The sequence below is a fragment of the Hemitrygon akajei genome, chromosome 29 (genome assembly GCF_048418815.1).
Source record: "Hemitrygon akajei chromosome 29, sHemAka1.3, whole genome shotgun sequence".
In the NCBI taxonomy this organism is placed as follows: domain Eukaryota; kingdom Metazoa; phylum Chordata; class Chondrichthyes; order Myliobatiformes; family Dasyatidae; genus Hemitrygon; species Hemitrygon akajei.
The window spans coordinates 42,239,877-42,258,478 of NC_133152.1; the positions used below are offsets into that span (position 1 = coordinate 42,239,877).

Consider the following 18,602-nt stretch of genomic DNA (forward strand, 5'->3'; position numbering starts at 1 on the left):
CATCTTAACCCCAGATTCCTGAAGGGAAATGGAAAGGAACTGTTGTCCTTTACGCATACCACCCATGACTTAAATATAAAAAAAGTCTGCTGTCTAAGAACAGCATTACATGATGTATAATATACTAGTCTGCTGTCTGAGAGATTATTCTGTCTTTTCTCTCTAAGGCCACAATTTCCTGTTAGCAAAACATCAGAGGTTAATTACTCGGTTAGGTACATTTGAGGTTTAGTAACGACCAACAATATGTCAATTAGCTATTTTTCTGCCTTGCTTTCCTTTTTAAGACATTATGCTGGTTGGTTAATACAATGGATGTCTGAATTCCTGAGGATCATACCATAGCTCTGATTGTTTGGAACACAGAGTACAATGTTAGTTTTGAATTACGTGCCTTACATCCTGTGCTGGATAGCCTCTATTCTCCCCTCTCCCATCAGGCAAAAGGTCTGAAAGCTTGAGGGCACATACCTCCAGGTTCAAGGACAGATTCCATCCCAGAAAATTTTCTCATCAGGACTTTAAAACGTTAAGGGAGTTACCAGAATTACCCTATACTTTAAAAGGAAAACCCAAAAGGCAAACAGAACACCTTCAGGTTTGAGAGGAAGCAGTAGAATTTTTCTTTCAATACCCATGGCAAATTGGCATAGACACATTGCTTTCATGACCGACTAACCTTTTTGATGAACTTAATTGTAGAACTGCGAGGCACACAGAAGTTCAAGTAAATCCCCGTCGGCAGCAAGAATTCAACCTCCACGTCCGGATTCTCATCCTCAGTCCAGAAATCCTGAAGACAATGGATTCCTGGCGGCATTATGTCCCCTTCTCAGCTCCGCTCTTCCCTGTGACACAAAACGCAGAAGGGTTTTTTTTTACAGAAGGAGAAAAAATACTGGCTCTAAAGATGATCCGAATGGCTCAAGTCACACTGCGTACCAGCTAAAAAAACCCATCTGATATGTTGCATACAGAGCCATTTCTCGTCAACAACTAGCTCGATTTCACAATACAGTGACTGGCTGAGGTTCCACAACTGAATTGAAAAGGGAACTAAATAAAGTTGCACAGCAGAAAAATGGCAGAGTAAAAGAGTGGCTTCAACTAGAGAGGGCCGGCATGGACTCTTGGGGCTGAATGGCCTCCTCCCATGCTGGATTTCAGATAAATAGCCTGCCTGGTTGCGATATGGCCTAGATTGGAAACACTGATGCCCAAGAATGGGAAATCCTACAAAAAGTGGTGAACATGGTCCAGTCCATCACAGAAAAGCTTCCTTTGCTATTGAACACAAGGAGTGATGTTACAAGATAGCAGCATCCGTTATTTAGGACCCCCACCATCCAGGCCATGCTCACTTCTCACTGCTGCCATTCGGAACTGATTCCACAACCTATGGACTGACTTTCAAGGAGCCTATAATTTATATTCTCATTATTAGTGATTATTTTATTATTATTTCTTTGTATTGCACAATTTGTCTTCTTTGGCACAATGGTTGTTTTTTTATTTTATTTTATTTAGAGATATATCACAGAATAAGTCCCTCAGGCCCTTCAAGCCGCACCACCAGCAACCCACCAATTTAACCCTAGCCTAATCACATAACAACTTACAATGGCCAATTAATCTACTAACCCGTACGTCTTCAGCTGTGGGAGAACAGAGCACCCAGAGGAACTCCATGGATTCCACAGGGAGGACATACCAGCTCCTTACAGAGGACGCCGGGATTGAACTCTGAACGCCAAAGCTCTGAGCTGTGATATTGTTTATCTTGGATTTTCATCTGCAGTTTCTTTTTATTGTTCATTCACTGTTGGATGTGCAGCAGCCATTTTAGGCCCAGCAATCACCCACCAGCAGCATTGCCTGACAATCTTTGCTTGTGTGTAGTTTTTAATTTGTTCTATTGTATTTCCTTGTTCTATTGTGAATACTCACAAGAAAGTGAATCCTAGGATAGTATACAGTGGCAAATATGTACTTTGATAATAAATCTACTTTGAACAGAAATTTACTGTAATTGATTTACTTTTTTTTCTATATTTTCATATATTGCATTGTACTGCTGCCGCTAAGTTAACAAATTTCATGGCATTAAACTGGTTTCTGATTCTGGACTTTTGGAATAGATAAATGATACAGAAGAGGCGTGGAGGCCGACACATCGATCAGCCATCGTCATGTTGAAAGCGGGACAGGTTTGAAGGGGCGAGTGGCCTACTCCTCCTCTCGTTTTCTTCTTCTCCGTGGATCTGGATATTGCTCGATCAAATACTTCATGAGGTAAAGGAAAAGCACATCGAGTATTCCAGAATGCTCCTAATGTTGGATGAGTTGTCAGATATATAGGTGTGTAATGTCGGGAAACTGGAAGATGGTGGGTGGGGGATGTTTTATAGAAGCACTCATACAGTTCAGGATTCTAACATATATTCTGTTTGATAATTATAACACACTTCCCTTATTTATGTATAGAAACCCTGGATTTCCCCCAGATGCAAGTGAAAGTGAATACATTCTTTAAATAACTATCCATTCTGGTTTTTATGCAATTGGCAACAACAAACTTCTCCCTAGCTGTTATTTAAAGAAAATGACGATTTGCCATTTTACGTTCGGGAATTAAAGCCAAGTGTTTTCACAGAGGTTTTCCCCTAACTCCTCATTCCTGTCACTCAACTACCTCTCCCTCCCCTCCATCACCCACCCCATGGGTGGCATGGTAGTGCAATCATGAGAGTAATGCTTTACAGTGCCAGGGACCTGGGCTCAATTACGCCAGAAGTTTGTACGTTCTCCCCGTGACTGTAACATTTGAGATGGTTTATTATGTGTCATCGAAACACAAAGTGAAATGCATCGTTTGCGTGTGAGCCGCACTTACCACGCACAACAGAGCATACATTGCCAGTAACTGACATGAACTCAAGACCTGCGCAAAGTCATCAAGGCAGCAAAACAACGATGCAGAGACAAAGTTTAGACTCTGCCAACAACACACGCAGCTTATGGCACAGACTTCACGGCTAAACGCCGTGGAGTTTCCAATATTGATGCTTTACTCCCAGACCAGCTAAACCCTTTTTATGCTCGATTCGATGTCACCCATACTAAGCGCCTGAGGAGACCCGCAGATGATGTGACCAGCAGCTTGGTCATCTCTGAGGCCGAAGTACGCAGGTGTTTCCAACGGGTGGACGGTCACAAGGCTGCGGGACCAGACGGCATCCCAGGGTGAGTACTCAGGATGTGAGCGGCACAACTGGCAGGTGTGTTTACAAACATTCTTAATCTCTCCCTCTCCCAGTGTAGAGTGCCCTCCTGCTTCAAAACATCCACCATTGTTCCTCTACCTAAAAAGACCAAGTTAACATGTCTGAACGACTGGCATCCTGTCACACTCACCTCAATAATAAGCAAATGCTCTGAGAGGCTGGTCAAGGATTACACCTGCAGCTTGCTACCACCCAAACTGGACCCCTTACAATTCCCCTACCGACACAACCGATCGACAGACGACGCAATAGCTACTGCTCTACACACCATCCTTACACATCTGGAGAAGAGGAATGCTTATGTGAGAATGCTGTTCTTGGACTACAGTTCAGCATTCAGAATCAGAATCAGGTTTATTATCACTGGCATGTGACACGAAATTTGTTAATTCCCTAATTCCCTCCAGGCTTGACAAGAAGCTCAGAGACCTCGGCCTTCACTCTGCCCTGTGTAGCTGGATCCTGGACTTCCTGTCAGATCGTCGGCTGGTTGTAAGAGTGGGGTCACTCTCCTCTGCCCCTCTGCCCCTCAACACAGGTGCCATCAGGACTGTGTACTAAGCCTCCTCCTTTAACTCTCTGTATATCCATGGCTGTGTCGCCACCCACAGCTCCAATCTGCTAATTAAATTTGCTGACGACACTATGCTGATTGGCCTAACCAAATAATAATGAGGCAGCCGACAGAGAGGAAGTCATCACCCTGACACAGTGGTGTCAAGAAAACAACCTCTCCCTCAAAACCAAAGGAGCTGGTTGTGGATTACAGGAGGAATGGAGACAAGCTAACCCCTATTGACATCAATGGATCTGGGGTTGAGAGGGTGAACAGCTTTAAGTTCCTCAGCATCCACATCACTGAGGAGCTCACGTGGTCTGTACATACCGGCTGTGTGTGGTGAGAAAGGCACAACATTGCCTCTTTCACCTCAGACTTGAAGAAGTTTGGTATGGGCCCCCCAAATTCTAAGAACTTTCTCCAGGGGCACGATTGAGAGCATCCTGACTGGCTGCATCACTGCCGGATATGGGAACTGTACTTCCCTCAATCGCAGGACTCTGCAGAGAGTGGTGTGGACAGCCCAGCGCATTTGTAGATGCGAACTTCCCATTATTCAGGACATTTACAAAGACAGGTGTGTAAAAAGGGCCCAAAGGATCATTGGGGATCCGAGGCACCCCAACCACAATCTATTCCAGCTGCTACCATCCAGGAAATGCTACTGCAGCCCAAAATCCAGGACCAACAGGCTCTGGGACAGCTTCTTCCACCAGGCCATCAGACTGCTTCATTCAGGCTGTCGCAACTGTATTTCTATGTTATATTGACTATCCTGCTGTGCATACTATTTATTATAAATCACTATAAATTGCACATTTGAACGAGGATGTAACGTAAAGATTTTTACTCATGTATACGAAGGATGTAAGTAATAAAGTCAGTTCAATTCACTGCTTGCAATAACAAGCCACACACCCAATGGTGTCAGCACAGCATGCCCCTTAATACTCGGCAGGTCAACGTAGAACACAAAGAGCACGGCCAACAGCAAAACAAGCCCCTTCCCTCCCTCCCTCCCTCGCACATACACTTACTGTAGCGTCTGACAGGACCACAGAGCCTTTGGCCTATCAGTGTGCCAGTTCACACACCACCAGGCTCAAGGACTGCTTCTATTCTGCTTATAATATAAGATTATTGAATGTTTTCCAAGTACAAGATGGACTCTTGACCGCAGAGTCGACCTCACTGTGACCTTGACCTTGCTGTCCACCTACACTGCACTTTCTCTGAAAAATGTTAACACTTTATTCTGCACTCTTATCGTTTTATCTTGTACTACCTCAATGGACTATGAACAGCATGCAAGACAAGTTTTTCACTCATACATATGACCATAACATACCAGTTTACCACCCCTCCCCCAATATTACCTGAAATTCATTCTCCCCAGTATGCCCATCAACTCTCCCCTGAGATTCCACTACTCCCCTACACATTAAGCTCTTGACAGTAACTTAAGCCACCAACCCTCTCATGAGACTTAGGAACAAAATTAGGCCGTTCAGCCTAACGTCCACTCTGCCATTCGATAATTGCTGATTTATTTTCCCCCTCAACCCCATTCTTCCACCTTCTCCCAGTAACCTTTCACACCCTTACTCATCAAGAACCTATTAACCTCTGCTTTAAACATACCCAGTGACTTGGCCTCCACAGCCGACTGTGACAATGAATTTCACAGCCAATTCCTCTGGATAAAGAAATGTCCTCTCTACCTAGGTCTTCCAAAACTTCTATTTATTTGTTTATTGAGATGCAGAGTGGAAAAGACCCTTCCTGCCCTTCAAGCCACGCCACCCAGCAATCCCCAATTTAACCTTAGCCTAATTATATATGGTGGTGGCATCCGTCGATCTCGAGAGACCATGGGTCTGCGCCTGGAGTTTCCAGGGTGCAGGCCTGGGCAAGGTTGTATGGGAGGCCAGCAGTTGCCCAAGCTGCAAGTCTCCCCTCTCCACACCACCGATGTTGTCCAAGGGAAGGGCATTAGGACCAATGCAGCTTGGCACCGGTGACGTCGCAGAGCAATGTGTGGTTAAGTGCCTTGCTCAAGGACACAAACGCGCTGCCTCAGCTGAGGCTCGAACCAGTGACCTTCAGGCTACTAGTCTGATGCCTTGCCCACTAGGCCACGTGCCAACCTTAGCCTAATTATGAGACAATTTACAATGACCAATTAAACTGCCAACTGGCACGTCTTTGGACTGCGGGAGGAAACCGGAGCACCCGGAGGAAACCTATGCGGTCACGGGGAGAACCTACAAACTCCTCACATTCAGGGGTGGGAATGCCATTGGTTTCAATGAGATCCCTCCCTCATTCTTCTAAAACTCCAGTGAGTACAGGCCCAGAGCCATCAAACGCTCCTCATATATTAACCCTTTCAGTCCCGTCTTTGCGGGTTGCTAAGGAAAAAAAATCCCTTCCCAGGACAGCAGGTTTTTGGAGTACTTGGCCCTAGAAAGCCGAGATTTTATTCAAGGCTCAGATTTTTCCTGAGGTTTTGGATTAAAGGAATCAAGGAGGATCGATGGAAAAGCAGATGAGACACTGGATCTGCCATGGTCTTATATAGTAGATCAGGCTTGAGAGATTGTTGGGCTGTTTCAAAGGGACGTTCTTTGGAATGGAGATGAGGAGGAAATTTTTTAGCCAGTGGCTGGTAAATCTGTGGAATTTGTTCCCACAGGCAGCTGTGGAGGCCAAGTCATTGGGTACATTTAAAACAGGAGTTGATAGGTTCTTGATTAGTTTGAAGGGTGATTAGCTTGAAGGGTTGTGGGAGAAGGCAGATTGGGGTTCAGAGGGAAATGGATCAGTCATGATGATACAGTGGAGCAGATTCAATGGATAAAATTCTGCTCCTATATCTTATGGTCTCTTAAAAGCCCCAACGAACCTGCTTCTACCACCATCCCTGGCAGGGCGTTCCACACACCTATCACTCTCTGTGTGAAAAATAACTTACCTCTGACATCTCTCCTATACTTCCCTCCAATCGCCTTTAAGTTATGCTCTCTGGCGTTAGCCTTTTCTGCCTTGGGAAAAAAAGACTATGGCTATCCATTCGATCTCTGTGCAGATGTTTTCATAATTAGGCTAAGTGTGCATTTGGATTCAGACGACAACTCCCACTTCTTTCCACTAAAGAGTAACTAAAAAACCGCACAAACTGGTAGGTGGTGCATTTGTTATTTTGTTTAAGTACTCGGCAAGTCTTTCAAAGTGTAACTAAATGCTGAAGGGGAAACAGGCCATGCAGAAGGGGCTTTCCAAATTGAAGAACTGAACCCTTCTTATGCCTGTGTGCAGACACTCTGAGCTCTGGGCTTGTCGTGCATGTCAGTGAATGATTTGTGGTCTTATTATGGTTAGGATATGGGCGGAGGTCTAGGCAAACTGCAATAGCTTGCAAGCTGCTACAAGGAATCCACTTAGAAAATGGCATTTGGGTTGGGCTGAGAGAAGACAGAGAAACAGACATGCATGGTTGTCTAACCAAGGCAAAGGCCTCAACAGCAGAGCTAACCAGCCACATAAAACAGTGAGTGATCAGCGAAGGAATGGCAGGAAGCAGTGTGTCACTGGGCAGGGCTGCTGGATGTCCAATGTTACTTGACTAACATGGGTCCATCAGAAAGGAAGTACTAAATAAGGCCATCCAGCCTGACAAACCTGTGCCAGCTCACTTATAAACACAAAAGAGATTTTGCAGGTGCTGGAAATCCAGAGTAACACACACAAGATGCTGGAGGAACTCAGCAGGTCAGGCAGCATCTGGGGAAAGGAATGAACAGTTGACATTTTGGGACAAGAAACTTCATCAGGCGCTGCCCAATTACACCCAAGTGGCCAACTGACCTACTAACCCGCACATCTTTGGAATGTGGGAGGAAACCGGAGTAGCGGGAGGGAAACCCATGCAGTCACAGGGAGAACAGACAGATAGAAAAACCATCAGCACAATACAGGCCCTTCGGCCCACAAACCCCTTACAAAAGAAGGTGGCAGGAATTGAACCCAGCTCACTGGCGCTATAATAGCGGTACACTAAACGCAACGCTACCATGCCCCTTTCCAGCATTTTGTGTGCGCTGCCCAAGATTTCCAGCATCTGCAGAACGTCTTGTGTTGTTGAGGAAGATTTGAGCAATTTGGGCGCTGCAGATTGGAAATGAGATAGACAAGAAATGACTTCATTGGAGAATTGATTTTGAGGGGGATAGACTGGGTGGACACTGATGGGATATTTGCCCTTGTGGGGAAATCTAGAACTAGGGGACCATCATTTCAAACTGAATGGTGTCCCACATGTAACAAGGAACATCCTCTGAAGAACCTTTTGGATTCTCTTCACCAGGGAGTCATGGGAGGACCAGCTACTGAATAAATTCATGTTCAACGCGAACTCATTTAGAGAGGACTAGAATATAAAAGCAAGGATGTGATGTTGAAGCTTTATAAGGCATTGGTCAGACCGCATTTGGAGTATTGTGAACAGTTTTGGGCCCCTTGTCTAATAAAGGATGTGCTGTTCTTGGAGAGGGTCTGGAGGAGGTTCCGAGAATCATCGCAGGAATGAAAAGGTTAATGCATGAGGAGCATTTGGGCTCTGGGCCTGTACTCACTGGTTTTAAAATAATGGGGAGGTGGGGTCTCATTGAAACCTTTTGAATACTGGAAGACCTAAATATACTGGATGTGCAGAGCATGTTTTCTGTAGTGAGGGAGTCTAGGACTAGAGGGCACAGCCTCAGAATGGGGGGAGGGGGGGCGTCCATTTAGAACAGAGCATAGGAGGAATTTCCTTAGCCAGTGGTGGTGAACCTGTGGAATTCACTGCCACAGATGGCAGTGGGGGCCAAGTCATTGATTATATTTAAAGCAGAAGTTGATAGATTCTTTATTAGCAAGCGCATCAAAGGGAAGAAGGCAGGAGATTGGGCTTGAGAGGGATAATAAATCAGCCATGATGAAATGGCAGAGCAGACTCAATGGGCCGAATGGCCTAATGGTGCTCCTCTGCCCTATAGTGTCAAGGACTGATTTCTGACCTAGTGGGCAGTTAATGGTTGTGTGGAACAGGCAGGAAAGTAGAGTTATGTTCAAGATTGTATCAGCCTTGGTTTTGTAAAGAGGCCAGTGGCAAGTGGCAGATGGGAATTCAAGCCCAGACAGTAGAACCAGGCATGGTAACCCCAGCATGTTGTTCTCTGCCTCAGAAATATCAACGCAATGGGAGTAAGAGGCAGGGTACGAATTGTCTGACACCGCTATTTTCACATTTCGTGCCATTGACCAGGAATGAACCTCTTGTCAAATACTTTCAATATTGATCAAAATACTCATAAAATAACATTCTCAAACAGATTAGACAACTAATTGAAGGGAATTTTTTCCACAACCAGCTTTATAAACATAGAACAACGTTACAGCTCAGTACAGGCCCTTTGGCCCACAATGTTGTGCCGACCTTTTAAGAATAATCTAACCCTTCCCCCCCACATAGCCTTCCATTTTTCTATCATCAATGTGCCTATCTAATAGTTTCTTAAATGTCCTTCCTAATGTATCTACCTCTACCACACACTCAGCACTCTCTGTGTAAAGAAGAACTCTTTCTGATATCCCCTCTATCTTTCCTCCAATCACCTTAAAAAATTATGCCCCCTCATATTAGCCATTCCCTGGGAAGAAGTCTCTGGTGCCCACTCAGTCTACGCCTCTTGTACATCTCTATCAAAACACCTCTCGTCCTCAAAGATGAGACTTCAAAACAGAACCTCAGGTTCACTTGCTGTGATATTTATTCAGATCTCTTGACTTTTGAGAGTTTAAAACATCGTGTTTGTTCTTCATTGCTGTGTGCTGGGCTTACAATTGTTTCTAACCTCTCTATGTGTGGGCAGACAATTTGTTGGTGAAAGTAACGCACACTCAGCTGCTGGCGTAAGTATCATATTCCTATTTCCACTGACACCTTGATCTCTACTCAGCAGTCACATAGTCAGAAGCATTTTAGCACCTTCCTTTCAGTATCTGGGGGACGGCAGCTGAAGGTCAGAAAAGGAAAGGCACCACATAGAAGATACTCTCTGATAGTTGACGGTTAACGTTATGGAAACTCCTGCCAAGGCATCTTCAACAAGAACATAATACTATCCAGGTCAAAGCTGCCTGCTTGACATTCGACCCACTTCACCCAATACATTCACTCTCACATGCTATCAGTGCACTATCTGAACAAACTGTACTGCAATCATTTGCCTAGCCAGGGGTGGCGAACTTCTTTGAGAATGGGTGCCCAAATTGCCAATAATCTTCTAAAAATTATCTCGTGCGCCGTGGCAAATTTTAGCAGAGAACATCATCGATTAATCAATTAGTAACAATGATCACAGACTCCTGTGGAAAAATATCTCACTGCTCTCGGATAGTAAAAAAAATCATCCTTTGGTTCATCTGGCAGTAAAGATCGCGCAGTGGTTAGCATAACACTATTACAAGGATAGTGGAGCTGTTAGCATAACGCTATTGCAGTGATAGGGCAGAGGTTAGCGTAGTGCTATTACAGAGCAAGACTGGGGTTCAATTCCCTCTGCTATCTGTTAAGGGTTTGTATGTTCTCCCTGTGACTACATGGGCTTCCTTCAGGTGCTCTGGTTTCCTCCCATAGTCCAAAGACCTAGACGTTAAGGTTGGTAAGCTCTGGGCAGGCTAAGTTGGCGTCAGAAGTATGGCAGCACTTGCGGGCTGCCCCCACCACATATTCAGACTGTGTTGGTCGTTGAAGCAAATTGTGCATTTTACTGACGAAGGGTCTCGGCCCGAAACGTCCACAGCGCTTCTCCCTATAGATGCTGCCTGGCCTGCTGTGTTCCACCGGCATTTTGTGTGCGTTGTTGTGTGCATTTTACTGTTGTTTTGATGTAAATATGACAAATATTTACAAATAAATAAATCTTAATCTTAATTGATTAATGAATTAGTACAAACAAACATAGATTCCTATGAAAACACGCATGCCTTGTGCCAACAGAAATATTGCACCTGCCATTTTGGGGCACAAGTGCTATAGGTTCACCGGCTCTGGGCTGTTCCAACAGCATGTCCCAAACCCCTGAACTTCACCAGCCAGAAGGACGACGGCAATGGCAACTTGGCAACACCACCAATTGTGGGTTCCCCTTCAAGCCACACACCACCCGTTGTGACTTAGAGCTGTGTGCCTGCCCTCCCCTTGGGAGATTTTGGATCATGCATGGTGGCATTGTCTATGGAAGGCCTCAGCCACTTATGCCAAAGCAGCTGTTACAGAACCAGAGCACTGCCACAGCACGTGGGAGAGGATATGTTGTAGGGTACCAGGAAATGAGAGAGAGAGAATGAAACAGCATAAACCAGGCCCTTCACCCCAATCCGACCATGGTGCCTTCCTGAGCCAGTCCCGTTTGCCCACGTTTGGCCCATATTCCTCTCCATCCTTCCTACCCATGTAGCTGTCCAAACGTCTTTTAAATGTTGCTACTGTAACGCCTTAACCACTTCCTCTGGCACCTCGTTCCATATACCCATCACACTCTGCGTGAACAATTTGCCTCTCATGCCCCCTTTAAATCTTCCCCCACTCATCTTAAATCAATGCCCACAAATCCCCTACCCCAGGAAGACTAAAAACAGTGACCATCGACCTTCTGTATTCCCTTCATGATTCAGGTACAGCTATAAGGTCACCCCTCCAGCCACATTCACTCCAAGGAAACAGTTCCGGTTATCCAGTAGTCTCCTTATGACTAAAATCTTCTGGTTCTGACACCATCCTTATGCATCTTTTTTGGACTCTTTCCTGCTTAATCACATCCTTCCTATGGTAGGGCATGAAGGGGAAACTGAACGTTCAGCATCAGATTTATTATCACTGAAATACTTTGTGAAATTTGACGCTTTGCCGCAGCAGTACAATGAAATATATAAAATATACTATAAATTACAATAAGATATATATATATATATATATATATATAACCAGTCTGGCCATTACCCTCTGATCTCTCTCATTGACAAGGTGCTTTGGCCACAGAACTGCTGCTCACTAGATTTTTTTTTTTGCTTTTCACACCATTCTCTGTAAACTCTAGAGACTGTTGTGCACGAAAATCCCAGGAGTTCAGCAGTTTCTGAGATACTCAGACCACCCTGTCTGGCACCAACAATCATTCCACAGTCAAAGTCACTTGCATCACACTTCTTCCCCATTCTGATGTTTGGTCTGAACAACAACTGAGCCTCTTGACTGTGTCTGCATGCTTTTATGCATTGAGTTGCTGCCACATGATTAGATATTTGCATTAATGGGGTATACTGGGGTGCACCCTAATAGAGTGGTCACTCAGTGTAGATGTAACTCTAAAGGGAGCTGCACTGAACAGATTTTAGACTGTGCCCACTGGCACCAGGAACCCACACCAAAGAGATCCTCAAACTTCAATAAACAACCACCTCATACTCAAAGTCAAGAAAACCAAAGAACTGATTGTGGACTTTAGGACGGGCACGTAGGCACACTCTTCATTGAAGGGTCAGTGGTGGAAAGGGTGAGCAGATTCATGTTCCTGGGGTGTCAGCATCTCAGAGGATCTATTCTGAGTCCAACACAATGGATGCAGGTCCAGCAGTTAGTAGATCCGCTGAGCCATTGAAGACTCTTCCAGATGTACAGTGGAAAACAATCTGACTGGTTGCATCACAGTTTGATTTGATCCATTGTAGAGGAACGCACGAAGCTACAGAGAGTGATGGACTCAGCTAGTTCCAATATGGGTACAGCTCTCCTCACCAAGGACATTTACCAGAAACGATGTTTCAGGAAGGCGGCATCCATCATCAGGCCCCTGACCCCTCCTCAATGCTGCCATCAGGCAAGTTGTACAGAACCTGAAGACCCACATGTCAAGGTTCAACAACAGCCCCTTCCCCAATGCCATCAGGTTAACTGAAAAACTCTAATTCTATCTCAGACTATGTTTCTTCAATCTCTCAATTTGCACCTTGTTGTGATGCTTATTTTGGATAAGTTTTCTCATTAAGTTATGTTTTATTTATGTTAATTTAAATTTATGTTAACTTGTGTGTGTAATGCACTGTGCTACAGATGCAAGGAGCTAATATTCATGTAATTTATCGGCCGTTCGTTATCTGCCTTGTCATATCTTGGGTAATCACGGTCATTGGTCATGATTGTTCTTGGCAAATTTTTTTTGACTGAAATGGTTTGCCATTACCTTCTACTGGGCAGTGTCTTTACAAGCTGGGTGACCCCAGCCGTTATTCAGAGATTGTCAGTGGTCACATTACCAGGACTTGTGATCTGCACCGGCTGCTCATACGACCATCCACCACCTGCTCCCCTGGCTTCACGTGACCCTGATCAGGGGCTAAGTAGGTGCTACACCTTGCCCAAGGGTGACCTGCAGACTAGCGGAGGGAAGGAATGTCTTACACCTCCTTTGGTACAGACTTATCTTCACCCCACCACCCTCTACAATGCCTATGACAATAAACTCAAAACTCGACAAAAAAACTTAAAATCAAAATGCATCCCCAGTTATTGGCTCACACGAACGTTGGAACAGGTTGTGAACAGCTGGAATGCTACAAACTGCTGCAGTGACTGTAACTTCAGACTGAGATAGTAAAACTGGGTCCTATGCGAAGATGAAGACAAATTAGTTCAATTAAAATGCGGGTGGGCGGGGATGGTCTCTCCAATTTCGATCAGCTAGCAAACAAGTCCATAACCAAACAAATTCTGAGCACAGATTGTGGCACAGCCTCTGCTCGGAAGGGAATGGTTCTGAGAAATCTGCGCCTAAGCCAAGTTGGACCTGGCTCACACACAGCAAGTCCATTAAGACTGGACGGGAGGACTGACATGCCAGGAGAACACAAAATGCAGCTTTTCAGTTCGTTAGTAATTTCGTGGATATTAATCTTTAATTTTTAAAGAAGTTCTAAAACATACTGCTTTAACAGAAATGAACTCAATAGCAGCAATATTTATTGTTGGGTACGGTCGTTCTTTGTATTTGTGTGTATGTCTGTAAGAAAATTAATCTCAGAGTTGTACATGGTGACATGTATGTACTTTGATAATAAATTCACTTTGAACTTTGATCTTTGAACTGAGTAGTGTGAGAACTAATCTCATTGCAACTTGCTGGGTTCAACAGGCCATGGAGATGCGTATTGGGGGAGATGGCTTCCTGTTCAGGGCTGGGATGAGGAGAAATATCTTCTCCCAGAGGCCAGTGAGCTGTTGGAATTCTCTGTCCCACAGGACTGTGGGAGATGAGTAACTGAGTTCTTTCAAAACCAAGATCAACAGATTTCCAGACTTGAAGGAAATCAAAGGTTAGAACATAGAACAGAACAGGCTCTTTGGCTCTCAGTACTGTGCTGACATTTTAACCTACTCTAAGATCAATCTAACCCTTTCCTTTTCCCATAGTCCTCTACTTCCTCTATCATCCATCTAAGTGTCTCTTAGATGCTCCCAATGTATCAGCTTCTACCACCACCCCGGGCAGGGCATTTCATGCACTATCACTCTCTGTGTAAAAAGAAAACTACTTCTGACATTCACTCTATACTTTCCTTCAATCAGTTTAAAATTATGCTCCCTCGCTTTAGCAGTTTCCATCCTGGGAAGAGGTGGGGATAGTGCGGGGAAATGGTAGATACTAAGGCAGAGCAGATTCAAAGGATCAAAGCTGTCCCTAAGTCTTCTCTTCCTTGACGGCTGCTGAACTGGTTAAATCTATCCCGTTAATGCATTCTCTGTGCTGTCCTGGGCATCATCAGGAGCTTCGGAGCCAGATTTCTTATTGAGATTTGCCCCCAAAATTGGATTAGTTTTCATCTAATCTTTCAGAAGATAACATTGGAGTAGAATTTTCCCTTTGCTGCATGAGGCCATGGTAAAGCCCGTTTTGGTTTAGTTGCAATTAATGAGTACAATTCAACGATAAAAGGAAGATTTGAGTTTAATTGTCTCTTCGCAACACTTTCTGGAGAACGACTAAGAGCAGAAAAGTAGTCACTGTTATAGTGCGGGGAATTTCAGAATCAGAATCAGGTTTACACCCTGGAAAAGGCATAAATTTCACTGTTGTATGGCAGCAAAATTTTAAAGATTTTAAAGGTTAAGAAGGCTTACGGTGTATTGGCCTTCATCAATCGTGGAACTGAATTTAGGAGCCAAGAGGTAATGTTGCAGCTATATAGGACCCTGGTCAGACCCCACTTGGGAGTACTGTGCTCAGTTCTGGTCACCTCACTACAGGAAAGATGTGGAAGCCATAGAAAGGGTGCAGAGGAGATTTGCAAGGATGTTGCCTGGATTGGGGAGCATGTCTTATGAGAATAGGTTGAGTGAACTCGGCCTTTTCTCCTTGGAGCGAGGGAAGATGAGAGGTGACTTGATAGAGGCGTATAAGATGATGAAAAGCATTGACCTTGTGGATAGTCAGAGGCTTTTTCCCAGTGCTGAAATGGTTGCCACAAGAGGACACAGGTTTAGGGTGCTGGGGAATAGGTACAGAGGAGATGTCAGGGGTAAGTTTTTTACTCAGAGAGTGGTGAGTGCATGGAATGGGCTGCCAGCAACGGTGGTGGGGGCGGATATGATAGGGTCTTTTAAGAGACTTTTAGATAGGTACATGGAGCTTAGTAAAATAGAGGGCTATGGGTAAGCCTAGTAATTTCTAAGGTAGGGACATGTTCAGCACAACTTTGTGGGCCGAAGGGCCTGTATTGTGCTGTAGGTTTTCTATGTTTCTAATATAAAGCTTTGTTTGTCATATGTACACCGCATCAACCACTAACACAGTCCGAGGACGTGCTGGAGGTAGCCCATAATTGTAACCTTGCTCCCAGCGCCCACATTGCATGTACACAGCTCACTAACCCTAATCTGTACATCTTTGGAATATGGGAGGCAACTGGGGTACCTGGAGGAAGCCTGCATGTTCACAGACAGAATGTACAAGCTTTTTACAGACAGCAATGGGAAATGAACCCCGACCTTCTGGTTGCTGGCGCTGTACAGCGTTACACTAACTGCGACGCTACCATATCGATGCAGTTGCAAAGAAGGCACAACAGCACCTATATTTCATTAGGAGTTTGAGAAGATTTGGTTTGTCACCAAAGACAATAGCAAATTTCTACAGACGTACCATGGAGAGCATCCTAACTGGCTGCATCACCGTTGGGGGGGAACTGCACAGGATCGAAATAAGCTGCAGAAAGTTGTAAACTCAGTCAGCTCCATCATGGGCACCAGCCTCCCCAGCATTCAAGGGCATCCTCAAACAGCCATGCCTTAAAAAGGTGGAATCCATCATTAGGAACCCCCATCATCCAGGACAGCCCTCGTCTCATTACTACCATCAGGGAGCAGGTACAGGAGCCTGAAGACACACACTCAACGATTCAGGAACAGCTCCTTCTCATTACTACCATCAGGGAGGAGGTACAGGAGCCTGAAGACACACACTCAACAATTCAGGAACAGTTTCTTCCCCTCTGCCATCAGGGAGGAGGTACAGGAGCCTGAAGACACACACTCAACGATTCAGGAACAGCTCCTTCTCATTACTACCATCAGGGAGGAGGTACAGGAGCCTGAAGACACACACTCAACAATTCAGGAACAGTTTCTTCCCCTCTGCCATCAGGGAGGGGGTACAGGAGCCTGAAGGCACACACTCAACAATTCAGGAACAGCTTCTTCTCCTCTGCCATCAGGTTTCTGAATGGACATGAACTCATGAACACCACCTCACTATTTTTACCTCACTACCTCAGAACTTTTATTTTCTACTTTTTGCAATAATTACAGTATAGTGTAAAAAGACTATACTTTTATATATTGTAATTTACAATATATAATAATAATATATAATAATAATAATGTCTGTATTACAATATATTGCAAAATACTGCTGCCACGTAATTACACATTTCACCACATATACCAGACATATCATCACCTGATTCTGGTTAAGTACAAATATTACATTTTGTAATGCCGCTGGTCAACAACACATAAAAAGGAGTTTTGGTTGTGAAGGTGACTTTTATTTACTGCCTTTTGGTCATGTCGATGATACACTGGGTCACGAGCTACCTGCCCTTGTACTGAGTTGATCTTGGCCTGCCTTCTCCCTGAGCAGACAGTACACTTTATGCACATTAGACATGAGACAATTCATCTTCATTGTGCAATCGTTCTGTGGCTTCCCGAGCCAACTGAAATTTGCCATCCGCAGCTGAAAGCAAACAATTTGAGAAGAAAGTAGCAGGAGGAGTGGGGGGGGTGGGGGGGCTGCCCCATTCACTATGCTCCTATCCATCTTATCAGCAGAGGCCTGTGTTCACTCACCAGCAAGTTACCCGAGTTGTACACTGATTAACTTGAATCCTGTAATGATCACAGTTCCTTTATCTGTATGATTCTAAACTTTCAAGCTAAGAAAGATAATGTCCACAAAATGTTGGAGGAACTCAACAGGTCTATGGAGAGGAATAAACAGTTGACGTTTTGAGCCGAGAGATAGCAAGTCGGGGTATCTGGCCGAGACCCTTGAAGATCCAAAATATCGACTCTTTATTCCTCTCTATGGGTACTGACTGACCTGCTGAGTTCTTCCAGTATTTTATTTATCAAAGTCAAAGTAAGTTTTATTATAAGTACATACAAGTCACCATATACAACCCTGAGATTCTTTTTCCTGCGGGTATACTTAACAAGTCCATAGAACAGTAATCGCATACAGGGTTAATGAACAGCAAACTGTGCAAGTGCAAATATAAATAAATAAAATATGGATGAATAGCAATATCTATCTATCTATTTATTTATTTAGAGATGCCCTACAGAAAATGCTCTTTTGGTCCAACAAACTGCAGTGCCCAGCAACCCACCTATTTAACACAGGCCTAATCATAGGAAAATTTACAATGACTAACTTACTAACTGGTAGGTCTTTGGACTGTGGGAGGAAACCAGAGCACCTGGAGGAAACCCAGGCATTTCACGGGGAGAACGTACAAACTCCTTACAAATGTTGCTGGAATTGAACCCTGAACTCCAGAATGCCCTGAGCTGTAATAGAGAGGCACTAACTGCTGTGCTACCATGGTGCCCTTTTGTCCTTACAGCATTTGCAGAATCTCTTGTGTCTATGGATAACGTCTGCCTGGTTAGCTCAGTACTTGTAACCCATTCCAGCAAATCTGCAAGAAACAATTTTCTCTTCTTAAATACTTTGGACTCTAGTCATAAATGATCAACAGCAAGAAAACTTCAGAAGCAAATCGATTGCCTGAGGCAACGATGAGGTGCATTTAAGGTGTGAGGAGGAAAGTTTAAAGGAAGTGTGCGGGGCCAAGTTTTCTTTTTTAAATGAGGTGAAGGGTGGGTGCTTGTAAAGGGCGGCCATGGGTGGTGGCGGAAGCAGATACGATAGTGGCATTTAAGAGGCTTTTAGACAGATGTGAACATGCAGGGAACTGAGGGACATGGAGCACATGCAGCCAGAAGAGATTTAGTTAAACACACACAAGATGCTGGAGGAACTTAGCAGGTCAGGCAGCATCTATGGAGAGAAATAAACAGTCGATACTTCAAGCAGAGACCCTTTATCAGGACAGCGGAGAAGGATGTTAGCCCAAAACATTTCACTTCATAG

At 44.5% G+C, this 18,602-nt stretch overlaps 1 protein-coding gene across 8 annotated transcripts in view; it reads right to left on the reverse strand.

Annotated features, from left to right (window-relative positions):
• pik3cd (phosphatidylinositol-4,5-bisphosphate 3-kinase, catalytic subunit delta) overlaps positions 1–18,602 on the reverse strand; it is a 250,545-nt gene that overhangs the window by 84,761 nt on the left and 147,182 nt on the right. For all 8 annotated transcript variants that reach the window (XM_073032256.1, XM_073032257.1, XM_073032250.1 and 5 more), the window contains one exon: positions 680–848. In XM_073032256.1, the coding sequence (XP_072888357.1) occupies positions 680–820 (141 nt within the window). In that variant the 5' untranslated portion in view covers positions 821–848. The remainder of the gene's footprint in view (positions 1–679; positions 849–18,602) is intronic.